Source organism: Phyllobates terribilis, unplaced genomic scaffold (assembly GCF_046119375.1).
Source record: "Phyllobates terribilis strain yellow unplaced genomic scaffold, ASM4611937v1 Scaffold_1__5_contigs__length_1240528914, whole genome shotgun sequence".
NCBI lineage: Eukaryota > Metazoa > Chordata > Amphibia > Anura > Dendrobatidae > Phyllobates > Phyllobates terribilis.
In genome coordinates, this window is record NW_027362761.1 from 739,923,840 (window position 1) to 739,940,884 (window position 17,045).

At 43.2% G+C, this 17,045-nt stretch overlaps 1 protein-coding gene across 2 annotated transcripts in view; it reads right to left on the minus strand.

Moving 5' to 3' along the window:
* Positions 1-17,045, minus strand: part of AP3D1 (adaptor related protein complex 3 subunit delta 1) — an 81,118-nt gene that overhangs the window by 38,669 nt on the left and 25,404 nt on the right. For both annotated transcript variants that reach the window (XM_073686394.1, XM_073686393.1), the window contains exons 2-7: positions 13,596-13,691; positions 7,894-7,974; positions 7,731-7,811; positions 7,470-7,577; positions 1,729-1,858; positions 1,507-1,646 (exon numbers count right to left, since the gene is read on the minus strand). In XM_073686394.1, coding sequence (XP_073542495.1) covers positions 1,507-1,646; positions 1,729-1,858; positions 7,470-7,577; positions 7,731-7,811; positions 7,894-7,974; positions 13,596-13,691 — 636 coding nt within the window. The remainder of the gene's footprint in view (positions 1-1,506; positions 1,647-1,728; positions 1,859-7,469; positions 7,578-7,730; positions 7,812-7,893; positions 7,975-13,595; positions 13,692-17,045) is intronic.

Genomic DNA, 17,045 nt, shown 5'->3' on the forward strand with positions numbered 1-17,045 from the left:
TAACTCATACATATCTTCCAGTCCTGGGTCAGAAAGTGGCGAATCCTCGCAGCACACAGTGCCCTGGGGGGATTCATAAGTCTGCAGTCACACAGAGTGACTGCAGACTTTCATTTTAGACCTGACAACCCCTTTCAAACTATTATGTGGCAGCCAGAGAGTATGGTAGTCACCGGTACGGAAGTAGATCATCTTAATGCTTCTGGTACAAGGCAGGGTTGATAAGACCCTTTATATTATTACCTTATATCAATGCGATAAGGAATGTGCAAAGGAACCAAAAAAAGGACCACAACACAGATACAGTGGACGTGTAAGGGACTAAGCAGAGGACCACAACACAGATACAGTGGACAGAGTAGACTTGTGGTCCTCTGCTTGGTCCCTTACACGTCCACTGTATCTGTGTTGTGGTCCTCTGTTTGGTCCCTTACACATCCACAACACAGATACATGGACGGAGTAGACTTGTGGACGTGTAAGGGACCAAACAGAGAATCACAACACAGATACAGTGGACGGGGTAGACTTGTGGACGTTTAAGGGACCAAACAGAGGATCACAACACAGATCAGATACAGTGGATGGGGCAGACTTGTGGATGTGTAAAGGACCACAACACAGATACAGTGGACAGTAGACTTGTGGTCCTCTTCTTGGTCCCTTACACGTCCACTGTATCTGTGTTGTGGTCCTCTGTTTGGTCCCTTACACATCCACAACACAGATACATGGACGGAGTAGACTTGTGGACGTGTAAGGGACCAAACAGAGAATCACAACACAGATACAGTGGACGGGGTAGACTTGTGGACGTGTAAGGGACCAAACAGAGGATCACAACACAGATCAGATACAGTGGACGGGGCAGACTTGTGGATGTGTAAAGGACCACAACACAGATACAGTGGACGGGGTAGACTTGTGGACGTGTAAGAGACCAAACAGGATCACAACACAGATCAGATACAGTGGACGGGGCAGACTTGTGGATGTGTAAAGGACCACAACACAGATACAGTGGACGGGGTAGACTTGTGGACGTGTAAGAGACCTGGACATGGCGACTGTTTGTGAATCATTGTGACATAATTGCCAATTCTGTGCTAACCATTTACAACTAGCTTTTAAAAAAAAAAAAAACTATGTATTTTTAGCTGTTTCGTTGGCAGTGAAATGTGTTTAATCCTTTGACCCAAAAGTTTTCTTGGTGGATTCAGTAATAGCTGGTCAGTGTCTGTGGAAATTAAACTTCCGGCTTGTCTAACCATCTTCCAGTGTTCTCTTTGTCATTCAGTATGTCTGCAAACAATTTCCTCTGCTTGTTGGAAAAAAATAAGTCTAGTCACAACGAGGAGTTAAGACTGTTAAAAATAGATGAATCTCACACATGAGAACGGTAGACAGATTCCTTTCATGTCTTGAGATGAGGTGTGAGCTTTAATGCTGTTTAAAGAAGATGTTAATTACATGGGATAAGAAAAAGACACCTGATTATGTTCTTACCAATTTAATAATTTTAATTAGGACCCAGTTGTTAGTAGAAGAAGTCATGAGCTTGAAGAATAGCGGAGCCAATGACAGGTAGTTTTTGGGGTTTCTACGAGCTAGTTCACAAATAACATTCACCGCTGCAGACTGAACCCCTGGGAGTGGAGAAAAAGGGCACATATAACCAAAATGTACCAATCTGTGAGGATGATGACCGTGGGAGCACACATACAGTACCTGGGTCAGGGTCCTCCAGCTTTTCCTTCAGCCTGGGAAATGCTGGGCGCAGAGACTCTGGATACTTCAGAAACACTTTATACATGATCAGAACCGCCTTTTTCCTAATATATGGCTTAGTGTGGGACATCTAAAAAAATAAAAAAAAAAAATAATTTTTGCAAGTTTGGTAGTAAATACTTTTATGACCAAAATAATTTATTTATGTTGAACATAAAAGTTTTTACATTGATTTTTCTGGCTAACACGGCACCACAATATCATTTTTTATTGTACATCGTGTTCGTTTGAAAAAGTGTTGGACTTGGCCACTGTTCACATTATGTACAATCTTTTTATGGATAAATGGATGTTTACGTGTCCATAATCAAACACACCTACATGTGTGACACACACTGTTTTGTTTATAAAATATAACATTTATTGGTCGATATATTAAAAAATCACATAATTAAAGTAAAATAGGGAAAAGTACTTTGTGATTACTGGTACCCGCCCCTGTGTCCTTTTGTTTGTGTTACTTTTCCCTATTTTACTTTAATTATGTGATTTTTTAATATATCGACCAATAAAGGTTATATTTTTTAAACAAAACAGTTTGTGTGTCTCACTGTTCACATTAGTCATGATTTCCAGAGCGTTAAATAAAATGGATCTCAGTGGATCCTGAAAGATCCAGTTACAGAAGCCTAAAAACTATTTTTGGAATCAGTCGGGTAGCTGAAGACCAGTGGATACGTTTGGTATATTCATGGGTAGCTTTCTTAGATTGGGGATCATCAGAGATGTCTTTTTGCTATAGACTGCTGATTACTCTACTCTTGCCTTCAAAAAGATGGGAACTTAAAGCAGAAACCAGCACCAATGTGAGTGCACTGCTGAAAATAATGCTGTACGTCATTAAATCACGGTGTGATCAGTTAGAGGGATTCTTTATACAACTAATGTAATACTGTAGGGAAAAGCAAACACCAGCGTGTTTCCATGTATCAAGCGAACTGAACTCTCTAAGGGTGCACTATGTATGACGAGGCCGCTAACCACACAGCAAAGGACGCGCATGGTTTACCGCTAATGCAAAGGTGAAGCGCTGTCGTAAAGCACACGTCGTGCAGCAATGTTTCATACTGAATTCCAGGGGCAAGGAGATTAAAATCTGTTAATTCTGAATGGTTTGCATTGTAAGTGTCTCCCAAATCTTAAAAATCTAATCAAGAGTTGTAAAGGTGAAGGGTTTCACAGCATGAGGTAGGGGGTTAAAATGCTGAATTCAGCAATGTGTCACTTATGTGCTGTTTACTTATAATGAAGGTGTTAATCATCAGGACGTTATCACTGCTGGAATTACAGCAGCTCCTGAAACCTGGTCCGATCACACCCCCTTCTGTGATAAGCAGCTCACTGTCTATAGCAGGGGTGGGCAATTAATTTTTCTGAGGGGCCACATGAGAGACCGTGACTGTTGGGGAGGGCCGAACCAATAGGCTGAAATTAATTCTGCTCAATATTAATATTAACACATTAATTCTAATTATTATATTATTAATGATTATATTAATATTAATTGTATCACTTAATATTGAGCAGAATTAAGTGTGCTGACATCCCCCTATATACAGCATGAGCCGCCCCACACAGCCTCCCTATATACAACATGAGCCCCACAAAGCCCGCCCAGTGTCCAGCATGAGAGCCCCCCCAGTGTCCAGCATGAGAGCCCCCCCAGTGTCCAGCATGAGAGCCCCCCCAGTGTCCAGCATGAGAGCCCCCCCCAGTGTCCAGCATGAGAGCCCCCCCCAGTGTCCAGCATGAGAGCCCCCCCCAGTGTCCAGCATGAGAGCCCCCCCCAGTGTCCAGCATGAGAGCCCCCCCCAGTGTCCAGCATGAGAGCCCCCCCCAGTGTCCAGCATGAGAGCCCCCCCCAGTGTCCAGCATGAGAGCCCCCCCCAGTGTCCAGCATGAGAGCCCCCCCCAGTGTCCAGCATGAGAGCCCCCCCCAGTGTCCAGCATGAGAGCCCCCCCCAGTGTCCAGCATGAGAGCCCCCCCCAGTGTCCAGCATGAGAGCCCCCCCCAGTGTCCAGCATGAGAGCCCCCCCCAGTGTCCAGCATGAGAGCCCCCCCCAGTGTCCAGCATGAGAGCCCCCCCAGTGTCCAGCATGAGAGCCCCCCCAGTGTCCAGCATGAGAGCCCCCCCAGTGTCCAGCATGAGAGCCCCCCCCAGTGTCCAGCATGAGAGCCCCCCCCAGTGTCCAGCATGAGAGCCCCCCCCAGTGTCCAGCATGAGAGCCCCCCCCAGTGTCCAGCATGAGAGCCCCCCCCAGTGTCCAGCATGAGAGCCCCCCCCAGTGTCCAGCATGAGAGCCCCCCCCAGTGTCCAGCATGAGAGCCCCCCCCAGTGTCCAGCATGAGAGCCCCCCCCAGTGTCCAGCATGAGAGCCCCCCCCAGTGTCCAGCATGAGAGCCCCCCCAGTGTCCAGCATGAGAGCCCCCCCAGTGTCCAGCATGAGAGCCCCCCCAGTGTCCAGCATGAGAGCCCCCCCAGTGTCCAGCATGAGAGCCCCCCCAGTGTCCAGCATGAGAGACTCCCCAGTGTCCTCCCGCGGCCCCTCCTCCACCAATGCATTTACCGCGGATGGAGACTCACCACAGATGGAGACAGCGGTGATGGTGTGCAGGTGGGGAAGGGCACCGTGCAGCCTGTGGGCCACTGTTATCAGCCCCTCGGCTGCCTCGATCTGAGGGCCGGACTAGAACAGCCAGAGGGCCGGATGTGGCCCACGGGCCGCACTTTGCCCAGGTCTGGTCTATAGGCTATGTACATAGGGAGACTGGTGTGGACAAGGTTAGCTTTCTCAGCTCTGCTACATCTAAGAACTCCGTGTCAGAACTGCTGCAACCAGTAATCGAAGAATCGATACAACGTTGGAATCAGGGTCTCTGCCCTCAGATAAGGAAGCAAACACCGTGTGACCGTTTCCCTTTAAAGGAAATCGGTCAGCAGGAATCCCTCCTTCCCTCTCCCCCCAAAACTATGTATATGTGCATGTAGTTCTTTCTAAGTCAAATCCAGCATTATCTTTCCATGGCCAATCCGTTCATCCATTACTGAGAAGTCACAGATTGCATTGATATGCAAGACTGCATATATGAAGCCTGTGTCACTCCAGCTCTATCCCAGCCCAATATCACCTCCTCCTGCTTGAATGACTACTATACTGCCTGAAGTCACACCTCAGAGGCTGTCAGTCAAGCAGGAGGTGGAGGCTTTGGACAGGGAATAGAGCTGGAGTGACAAAGGCTTCAGACCTACAGCCACATTTATATATCAATACAAACACTGATTTGTCAGTAATGGAGGAGCAGACTGGCCATGTAAAGGTATTGCTGGACTTGTCTTTGAAAAAGCTACATGTGCATATAAATTGTTGGAGGGGTGAAATTCTGGTGACATAACATTTGCACAAGCCCTTAAAAAGGTGATTATTTTCAGCTTTTTCAGTGAGTTTTTCATGCATATAACTACTACATTTTAGAGTAAGAGCAAAATGAAAGATTTCTGAAATCTCATGCAAACAGTTTTTCTTTTTTCCTTTAATGCATTATTTCAAACTTGCAACATGTCAATTCTTTAGGCATTTTTGCAACACTTTTTTTATTCATTCACTTGAATGGGTAAAACCCAGGTAAAAATGCATTAAAAACATGCATACTGTACTCTGAGCTTTATCTGCAAGAGAAGCCTTTCTAGGGCAAAAATAAATTAGCTACAAATACTCATGTGAACATACCCCTAAGGCGAACTTCTAAAGATGAGCACTTTGTGAAGGTTTTTTTTAGGATTTGTTCGCATGATGAGTTTTTGATTCAGCATTTTACATTTCCAGCTAAAGTGGATGGGATTTACAGAAATCTCATGCCCACTGTTTTTTTTTTTTTTTTTTTTTTTCACTCATTAAAAACTGACCTGAGATACATTTCAAATCCACAAGTCAATTTCTCTTTGGGTATACTGACCCTTTATTTTCCCATAAAATTGCATTACATGTGGAAAATACGCAGGAAAAAAAAAGCACAAAGTTTTAGTGCGTTTCTGTGGCGGAAACGCATCTAATCCGCCCATGACTATCAAAGTATGTCAAAGCTAAATACCAGGAAGCATCAAAAACAAAGCAGCTTTACTTAAACTAAGACATACCAAAAAGTGACACAAAAAAAAAAACAAAAAAAAAAAACAGCGTCACCTCCAAATTATAAACGCTGTAAAAAAATGAAAAAAAAAACAAACAAAAAAACACACTTACAAACACAATGAAAAAACAGCCGGTAACCCAATTATCTATTTGTGTATGTGCACACGATCAGTAATTGCTGCGGATTAGACGCAGGGCACTTCCACAGCATGCAAACCGCAGCTCCCAGATGTTACAGCATAGTGGATGGGATTTCTAGAAATCTCATGTCCACTATGCGCCTGCAGATCACCTGCGGAAAATGACATGCGGCGCGTCTTTCTAGACAGCAGCATGTCCATTTCTCCGGCGGGTCCACATGTGGGCTTTCCCCATAGACCTAACCTCTATGAGGAAAGTCCACATGTGGAAAAAAATAAATAAATGGTGTCTCTCATTAGCATATGAGCAGGATCCGGATGGTGGGAACATAGCCTTAGATGCAGAAATGCTGCACAAAATCTCACCAATGGCTCATTGTGGAAACAGCCTTAACGTTGCAGAAACGATGCAGCATTTCTGCACCTATTAGCTAAATTTGGTTACTTGCGGTTTTTTGAGTGCATTTTTATTGCTGCAGTTTGTCTTTTTTTTTGGTATGTCATATTTTAAATAAAGCCGCTTTGTTTTAAATGCTTCTGTTACTTCGCTTTGATATTGATAATGTCATGTGCGAATTAGAAGGGTTTTCAGAGTAATTCCGCTAAGGAAATACCCAAAACATGATTTTCCTCATCTTATTCAAGAATATGCATAAAATCAGCAAATAAAACATTTACCACAAGAGAAATTGACATGTTGCAGCTATCAAAATCACACCACAAGCAGGTCCCTCAGCACACTAAAAAGCACAGTTGGCATGAGATTTAGAGAAATCAACGTTGATCAAACTGTACAATGCTGTGTTACTTACCCAGTGTAATAACGGTACCAAATACCCATCATAAAAACTTAGTCTAAGGGATTATAATTGTATAAATAAATTGTGGCTTTAAATGATTTTCCCAAAGTATAAAGTGAAGGCATGTTAAAATATCCCATCACTTTCTAATCAGAAGGAGCCTGGCCACAATGATAATTAAGGGGATGCCAACGCGCTGGTGCCGCTTTCCAAGAGGGACGCCGCAGACGCGCTGGTGCCGCTTTCCAAAAGGGACGCCGCAGACGCGCTGGTGCCGCTTTCCAAAAGGGACGCCGCAGACGCGCTGGTGCCGCTTTCCAAAAGGGACGCCGCAGACGCGCTGGTGCCGCTTTCCAAAAGGGACGTCGCAGACGCGCTGGTGCCACTTTCCAAAAGGGACGCCGCAGACGCGCTGGTGCCGCTTTCCAAAAGGGATGTAGAGGCGCTTATATAGCTTTTTGTTTGGGGTTTTTTTTTTTTGTGTGGGGGCCACTCTCACAAATCAGCCTCCCACACAAATGGGGCATTTGGACAGGATATGACTTCATGCGGCAATCCCTTTAAAGTATAGCATATGTTTTCAAAGTGGTCTTCCATGAACTTCACTTACCAGTGTCATGATGTCATTTGCTAAATCTCTGGCCAGGTCGGGAGTGACAAAACAAGACAGCCCGGTCAGGGCCACACCAGTATCATACTGATTAGGACTGCTCAGATCCTGGGTAGAAAACATTAGTTTGTTACAATAAGTTTTAATGTAGATTTGTCATTTTTTTAAGTAAAAGCAGACAGCAATAAATTGAAAGCGGTTCTGTCAAACTATGTCCACAGTTTAATAACAGGGAGAAGAATCCAAGCTCCTAAGCCATACCTTCCGTATCTGATTTGTGGTCAGCATAATGACGTCTGTGCCCTCATGGAAGCATTGTGAAGCAGCTAAGTATCCAATCCTCTGGACAACACAGAAGTAAAAAGAAGAAAACATAAGACACTCAGATATACAGGAGAAAAGTGAAGGTGGTTTTAAATCTTACCTTAAAAGTAAACTTTGAGGCGCTCATCACCTCGATAATATTAAATGCAGCCCAGCTGATGTCATAGCCCAGCATTTGCAACTGTAGACAGAAGGAAAAAGCAATGGCAATGAAAAGAATTACGCTAGTGGATAATGCATGTACTGTAAGGTGCCATGGATATACACAATGCTTCTGGGAGATATCGGCCAAAAGGTAACTCTGTATTATTGCGATACACAACTATCTTTCTGTGCCCAGTTAGGCTGTATGGACATCACAGAGGGGTGGCCTCCCACTCAGCATCGGCTACAAGTCAGAGCAGCCACATAACACTGGCCTTAGACGTGCGACAGCCATCTCTACCTGCCAAACATTAGGCTCGGACAATAATTCTGGAGTGTTCTTTGGGGAAAGCGGAGAAAGCCACTAGCAGGTGGTGGCGGCTAACCTTGCAGAGGACAGGCTTTCAGAGAGTCAGGAGGCCCCCATACACATTCTAAGACGACCAGGTCTGCCATGCAGAAATTGTTAATTCATTAAAGGGAACCGGTCATGTAAAAAAACAAAAATGCTATTAACCAGCAGAAATGGGGTTAATCTGCAGGGTTCTGACACAATGTGGCCGCCGCATGGAAATTAAATTTATACCCCACTCCCCCTCCACCTGGCAGCGTTCAGTCATATGGGTGGCGCTGGCACGGGTTCAGTCACTGCCCCTGCTGACTGACAGCAGCTCAGCATTAGAGTGGCTGTCAGTCAGTGTTGGGTCAGGGATACAGCCGCCGTTCTCTATACTATCAACAGTGATAAGCCGTTCCCACCGTAACCCTATGACTGAAAGCCTGCGGGGAGAAATAAAGTTATGGCCGCATGGTATCAGAACGCTATTACCCTGCAGATTAACCCCATATTTGCCAGTTAATAGCAGTGTTTTTTGTTTTTTTACATGATAGGTTCCCTTTAAGTTCCCTTATACAAATGAATAAGAATTTACAGCGATATTCTAAGTTATTTTTTTTGTTTATTCTCACAGCCATATTGTTCGTCACTTTTGAATTCGCTGCTCAGAAATTGAACATTCCTTTATGATAATCGGACTGTAACCGTGTCAGTTTCTGACAAGAGGGAGCATATAAGCATGTTAATATGGGCCCTGCAAAAAGAATTAAACACCATCAATTTCTGTACAAGCAAAACAAACATCCAAAAGTAAAGGTAAAATGAGGTGCTCAACATATGTTCTGTTTCACCAAGATTTCATGCCACTTGATTGTCGCTTGCATGTCCACTTTCACCGCTGCAGCCAATCACTGGGTAATGAGCAGTAGACGTGACATCACTGATGGAGTACTCGTTTCCTCGAGGATCAGTGTGTCTTAACCAGCAGCTAAAATCTAATCATTGAGCAAAATGGGGTGAAATGATGTTGAGGTTTCTGGAATTATCTTCCTCAGCTGCACATAGTCCTGTGTAAACAGGTCATGGGGTACCAAGGATAACGTTAATGTACGCACACAGGACGATCATAAGAGCAAGTGTGCATGAAAGCGTGGGCAGCCTGTCTGAACAGATCATAAATGACTGCTGATCAGCTTTCATCTAGCCGATCAGCAAGTGTAAGCCCACCATTAAAATGTATTCTTCATGACTCTTTCAAGCTAGTTCCCATTATTTCCCTGAACATCTGCCTTTCCTACAATACGCATTTTCTGGGATGGCTGCCAGAGACACAACAAGTCAGCCTAGGCTCGCTGTTTGGATACACACACGTTAAATGGGACACTAGAAAGGGGTCACTTACATAACAAGGGGAAAAAAACTGGACTCTCTAGAGTATTGGGGGGTCTCCATGTCTCAGGACACTGTTGATAATCATCTCTATGATTCAGATATAGTGGTTACTCATGCTGACTTCTATTACAAGCAGCAGCTGCAAGTGCTCACTGCTGAACAGATCACAAGACTAGAGGAAACTAATTATCAGGAATCTCGTGGTAAAATAGCCTCCGGTACGGTCCTATTTCTGCACATAGATTCCCTTTAACAACCTCGGATGCCCATCTGTCAGCAGGATTTCATAAAAGACTATACAGGGTGGTACAAAAAGTAGGTGGCCAGAAAAGAATAACATTTATTTTGATTTATATATAAAATTATATTTACTAACACAAGCATAACATTGACAATTACATTTTATTCTGAACAATAATGCAAAAGCCCTTAAATTTTATCAACGCAGGGGCTCAAACTGTTTTCCATTACAATTTGCACAGCTTTGAAGTCGCCTCTTACGCTTCGACAAACTTTTTTGCACAAGTCTCTTTGGGTATTAATTTCTTGAAATGCATCTCTTATGCAATTTTTCAAATCACTGACACTTTTTGGTTTTAGACTATAAACTTTGTCTTTGAGTACTCCCCAAAAGAAAAAATCCATTGGGGTCAAGTCTGGTGAACGTGCCGGCCAATCAAATGGGCCTCTTCGGCCAATCCATTTATTAGGAAATGTTTCATCAAGATACTCGCGGACTACTCTTGAATAATGTGGAGGGGCCCCATCTTGTTGAAAATAAAGGTCATTTGAATTAGGCTGTTGCTGTAACTGGGGAACATCTTGATTCATTAGAATTTCGAGATACTTATCTCCTGTGACTGTTCCATCAAAAAATAAAACACCAAAACTTGAAATACCACCCCAAACATTGACACCAGGCTCATTTAGTTGTTGCTCTAATGTTAAATGCATGTTCTCATTATACCAGTAAATACAATTATGTCTGTTATTATGGCCGGATAATTTGAAGGAAGCTTCATCACTCCACATGTTGTTATCTAAAATTACTGGATTTTCTTCAATTTCGTTAAGCATAATCTCACTAAATTGCAGCTGCCATCATCCTCCAATAAACCATGAGTTAGATGTGGACGATAAGCTTTCCACCCAATAGATTTCAGGATTCGCATGATAGAAGCTCGTGAAATTCCCAATTCCAAAGAGGCTCTTCTGTGGACTTTTTTGGACTTTGAACAAATGTTTCAGCAACAAGTTGTTTATTATCTTCTGTACAGACTGTTTTGAGTCGACCAGTTTTTGGAGCATTAAGGATTGAGCCAGTGGCAGTGAATTTGTCATGAATGCGGTAAATAGTTTGTCTCTTTGGGTCTTGAGTATCAAATGTTTCAACCCAATTTGCTCTAACGGTTTCAGCATTTTGAGATTTCCAATACTCTGTTAAAATCCATTTTCTTTGATCTGTATTTAAATTATTTGCCATTATGTGTTATCTGAATTATCTGAAAAGAAAACAGATTTGGGGGAGATCTATCTGTGAAAACTAGATCTGTGAAACTGGCTCAGTTGCCCTTAGCGAACAATCAGATTCCACTTTTCATTTTCCAAAGAGTCTGTGAGGAATGAAAAGTGGAATCTGATTGGTTGCTAAGGGCAAAAGGGCAACTGAGCCACTTTCACTTTACACCATGTTTGATAAATCTCCCCCTTCATAACCTTATTACACTTTGTCCACCTACTTTTGGACCACCCTGTATATGCACATGTATCTCTTCTAAAGACAAGTCCAGCAATACCTTTACATGGCCAGTCAGTTATCTGTTACTGATAAACCAGTATAGATATGTAAATGACTATGGTAGATCTGAAGCCTCTGTCACTCCAGCTCTATTCCCTACCCAGTGCCGCCGCCTCCTACATGACTTACAGCCTCTATAAGTGACTTCAGGCAAAGGAGTCGAGGAGGTGGTGGCAGCTCTGGACAGGGAACAGACATGGAGTGACAGCTTCATTTATATATCAATTCAAACGCTGATTTCTCAGTAACATAGGAACAGACTGGCCATTTAAACGTGTTGCTGGACTTTTCTTTGTAAGAGCTACATGTGCATATCAATAGTTTCTTTGGTGGAATCTTGCTGACATTGTCTCTTTAAGCCTTTATGTTAAAAGTAAAAATATTGCCGAGAACAGATATGACAGTGCATATTATCTTACATTTGGTTAACATACACGTGCTTCTCGCTAAATTAGAATATCAAAAAGTTAATTTCAGTTCTTCAATACAAAAAGTGAAACTCATTATATAGAGTCATTACAAACAGTGATCTATTTCAAGTGTTTATTTCTGTTAATGTTGATGATTATGACTTACAGCCAATGAAAACACAAAAGTCATTATCTCAGTAAATTAGAATAATTAACAAAAAACACCTGCAAAGGCTTCCAAAGCGTTTAAAAAGGTCCCTTAGTCTGTTTCAGTAGACTCCACAATCATGGGGAAGACTGCTGACTTGACAGATGTCCAGAAGGCAGTCATTGACACACTCCACAAGGAGGGTAAACTACAAAAGGTCATTGCTAAAGAAGTTAGCTGTTCAGAGTGCTGTAGTCAAGCATATTAATGGAAAGTTGAATTTAAAGGGGTCTGAATACTTTCCGTACCCACTGTAGGCTGAGTGCCCACGCCACGGAAATGCATCAAAATCGCTTGTTAAGAGGTCTGGGATGTATCATTGCGAAAAAAATCCGCAGCAAAACCAATTTAGGCGTGATTTCGCGGTGAAATCGCGCCCATTGACTTGCATTGAACCGCATAATATCCGCATGTATACATGCGGATATTGTGCGGTTCAATGCGCAGATGGTACCCGGGTCTGGAGAAGAGTAGACTCTCCTCCAACCCGGGTACCATAGTACCTGCAAGTAAAAAATAAAAAACAAATATTCATAGTCACCTCTCCGGCGGCCCCCAGTCTCCTCCCGGCAGCGTCCTCTCTCCTCAGCGTCCCGCGGTGTACTGGCAGGACCAGTCAGTACACTGCGGGACGCCGAGAAGAGAGGATGCTGCCGGGAGGAGATCGGGGGCCGCCGGAGAGGTGAATATAAGGTTTTTTTATTTCTTTTTATTTTAATTCTTACTTTAGATGCAGTATTTGAAGTAGAAATCTCCTCATAAGTTGGTCACACAATATAAATCCATGCCAGTTGCATTTATTTATATTGTGTGACCAACTTGTCAAGCCCTTTTCCAAGTGATGCTCAAAAATCGCTTGAAAAAAACGCATGCATAAACGCATGTACAATCCGCATGCGTTTTTTCTGCCAAGGAGATACAGAAATGCTCATGAAATTTCTGCTTCAAATCTGCATTGTGGGCACATAGCCTTATGGTGTGTTCACACAGTGCAGTTAATAGAACATCAAACACTGTATGTACTAAAACCCCATTCGCTAACCGCATAAAAGCTACACTAAACCCATCTATTTACACTGCCAGTTTCATTCATTGCTATGCAAAGTACACCTGTTAACAGGCCAAGCAGGGGCTATGTGCTACTTTACACCAGTGACTTTCCACATGAACTTCAGGGTCTTTGGGGAAGGAGAAGGTGCGGGGATCAGGGGGGATGGTATGCACCATTCTGTGCAAGTAATAGCATGCAGCTCCTGCACTGGCCTGCAATACAGACAAGCAGACTATACGGCAGACTGACTCATGACTGGCACATCGGCCATGTGGACCCGGCCTTAGAAGGTGCCAATCTGTGATGGGCAGCCAACAACCAACCACCCACAAGTGAATGAATTTTTAATTATAACCCATATAAAGTCCTGAAGTTGACAACAGGGTGTCACTGGCAAACAATTGATATTTTTTAATTTGTACTTGGGGGGGGGAATCATACATAATTAAGACAATTACTCACATAGGTTAGCTTGCAAACGGCATTAGCTTTCACAGCAATGTTGTCTTGCTTAAGTTCTTGTTTGATCTCATCGATACAGTGGGAGATATATTTTGCCTAGTAGGGGAAAAACAACAGTAATGTAAATAGAAATAAACTATAGAAACAGATAGGAGCAGAGGCAGCATTAGCCTTAATAAACGAGATTGCTGTCACACAAAATCTGCACAAGGGAGGCAAAAGTAGGTTTAAAATCCCTTTAAAATGATTCACATGCATTGCGAAGTCTGACACTCCAGCTGTGAGCGGCTGGCCTATTTCTGCCTACCTGTATGTATAACAGTACATGTTGGTAAGCAGCATTTATACAAATGAGAAGATTGGCTTTTAAAGTGAAGCTTCATCACGGATGTCAAATGGAACATCAAAAGTAATGTAATTTTAAAGTACTCAATGACCCCGTAATGCGGAAATCAATATTGGCCACAAACACAGTGATGTTGTACTGACAAAGAGTGAGCCATTCCACTACTGCATCATAACAGGACGCAAGTGGATGTGGCCATGTTGCATTTGGGTTTATTTTGCAGAATGCAGTCACATCAGTCCGCTAGCTTACATGTAGCAGTGGCACAGTGCTGGCAGAAAGACGTGTGCTGCAGAAAAAATAACCACGTGGGGCCTGCCTGAATGTCAATACAACAGAATTTTGAGAACAGAATTAATTTAAGGAGTAACCGTTGTTTTAATATTTATTACATAAATCATTAGCACACATTCAAAAGTCTCAATTCACGGGCAAAATCTGTATTCAGTGAAGACAGATTGTGATATTACTGAGACCGGAAAGGACAGTTGCGCCTGATTAGATTCTATGTAGATGGCAGAGGGACGGGGCTCTGCCTCCATCTTTCTCTTTCCCTTCCATCTACATAATGTTATCAGTAGCAGATGCCATCTCCCATCTCATAAATTTTACAATTAGTCTTCACTGAATACAGATTTCACCCTGGAGTTTTTGGGTGGCTGTGGCTCTCAGGGATTCTTAGGTGGAGCAGTCTCGCCATTCTGAAATGTCAACGACGTCAAAGAGGAGGGTCCCATCAGAAGTGACTGAGGGAGGCCAAAGTGAAGCTTTATGTGAGCAGTAGGAAATTAGACCTGCCAGTGCAATATAGAGTAACATTTGTTCTCCGAATAGCAGGCAGTCATGAAATATTTAATCTAAACTCATGTCTATTTAACCAAGCACAGGGAGAAAGCAGCAAGCCAAAGCTGCCAATGTGCTGACAACAGCTCGCAAATGGAGTTTTAAAACCGTGGATTTATGGAATCACCTCTATGGAAATCCAGATTATTATTAAAGTCAAACTAAAAAACCGAAAATATTAAGCCTCATTGGATCTTAATAAATATATGGAAGGGCAGACTCGTGAAGACTGGCGTTCTGTTTAGAGCATGGAGTAATGAGTTTGGTGCATCTGTCAGCGCCAACGTGCGGCTTCTACACCAGTCAGGGGCTCTACTACAGGACTGTAGTCACTTACCCCACTTTTGTTAGTTATGCGGCTCTCATCCAGGTCACTTCATGTTAAGCGCAAACGTTTTTTTGCAATGAAAATCAAAAAGCTGCAACATCAGTGTAATACTAGGGGTGTGCAAATACAAATCTGACATTTCAAACAGATGAAATTTCTTCTGGATGGAAATCTGACAATGTTTTCATATGCTCGTGTGAACTTTGCATTACTCAGAATCCAGCCCGTTACCAACACTGTGGGCATGGTGGATTCATAACTGTGGGATATTTTCTACAGCAAATACACCAATGATCCATCTCTCAAAGTCATTTATCAGACAAGAAACTCACTCCGGTGAATTCAGGAAAGGTACGCATTACTTATATTACATTAACACATTATAAATAAACATGGACAAACAACTGTGGGTAACCTCCACGCGGCGCTCATGGCATCCGGGTACTGACAACTGGAGGGGATTCCTGCAGACCCTGGGTTGTCATGCCAACCATTGGTGTCCCGCGGTCATGTGACACGGTCGCCGATGGGCAAGACCTATGACGTCCTTATGCCGCGGCCATGTTAAATGCTGCTGTCAGAGATTGTCAGAGGCATTTAACATGTTAACCGCCGCGGATGGATCGCAATTCCACCCGCGGCTGTTAGGGGCACATGACGGCTGATAAGATCAGTTGTCATGTCCACAGAAAGGTGCAGGCTCATCGCCAGAGCCCACGCTGAAGGGACAGACACGAGACGTGCCGTACATGTATGGCACATGCCGAAAAGGGATTAATTAGCCTGTTAGGGTTATGGCCCGTTCACTATCATTAGGAAAGTCCAGGAGATGCAAATTTCCCAGCTTTATAAAAAGCCAGCCTCGTCTAACCTCGTGCCAAAAAACAGCAGCCATGGGTTCTTCTAAGCAGCTGCCTAGTACTCTGAAAATGAAAATGGTGGAGGTCCACAAAGAGGGAGATTGCTATAAGATAGCAAAGTATTTTCAAGTTCCCCTTTCCTCAGTTTGAAATTTAATTAAGAAATGGCAGCTAGCAGGAACAGTGGATGTCAAGATAAGGTCTGGAAGACCAAGCAAAATTTCAGTGAGCTGCTCGTAGGATTGCTAGAGAGGCAAATCAGAACCCCTGCTTGACTGCAAAAGACCTTCAGACAGATTTAGCAGACTCTGGAGTTGTGGTACATTGTTCTACTCTTCAGAGATACTTGCGCAAATATGGCCTTCATGGAAGAGTCATTAGAAGAAAACCTCTCCTGCGTCCTCACCATAAAATTCAGGATCATAAGTAGGCAAAAGAACATCTAAACAAATCTGATGCATTTTGGAAATAATTCCTCTTGACCAGTGAGATTAAAATATAACTCTTTGACCACAATGATCAAAAGGAACATGTGGAGAAAAAAGGGCACAGAATTTCAGGAAAAGAACATCTCACCAACTATTAAGCATGGGGTTGGATCAATCATGCTTTGGGGGTTGTGTTGCAGCCATTGGCATGGGTAACATTTCACGGGTAGAGGAAAGAATGGATTCAATGAAATTTCAACAAATTCTTGATGCAAACATAACACCAACAGTAAAACGCTTTAGTTGAAAAGAGGACGCTTCTACAAATGGATAATGAACCTAAACACACGTCAAAATCCACAATAGACTACCTCAAAAGACGCAAGCTGAAAGTTTTACAATGGCCCTCATAGTCCCCGGATTTGACCATCATTGAAAATCTGTGGCTAGACCTCGAAATAGCAGTGCATGCAAGACGACCCAGGACTCACAGAACTGGAAGAATTTTCCAAGGAAGAATGGATGAAAATCCCTCAAACAAGAATTATCCAGCTACAAAAGACGTAGTTACTTACCAGTAACAAGATTTCTCAGAGCCCAAGACAGCACCACGGAGAGAGAGAGGGGGATCAGCCCTTCAAGGAC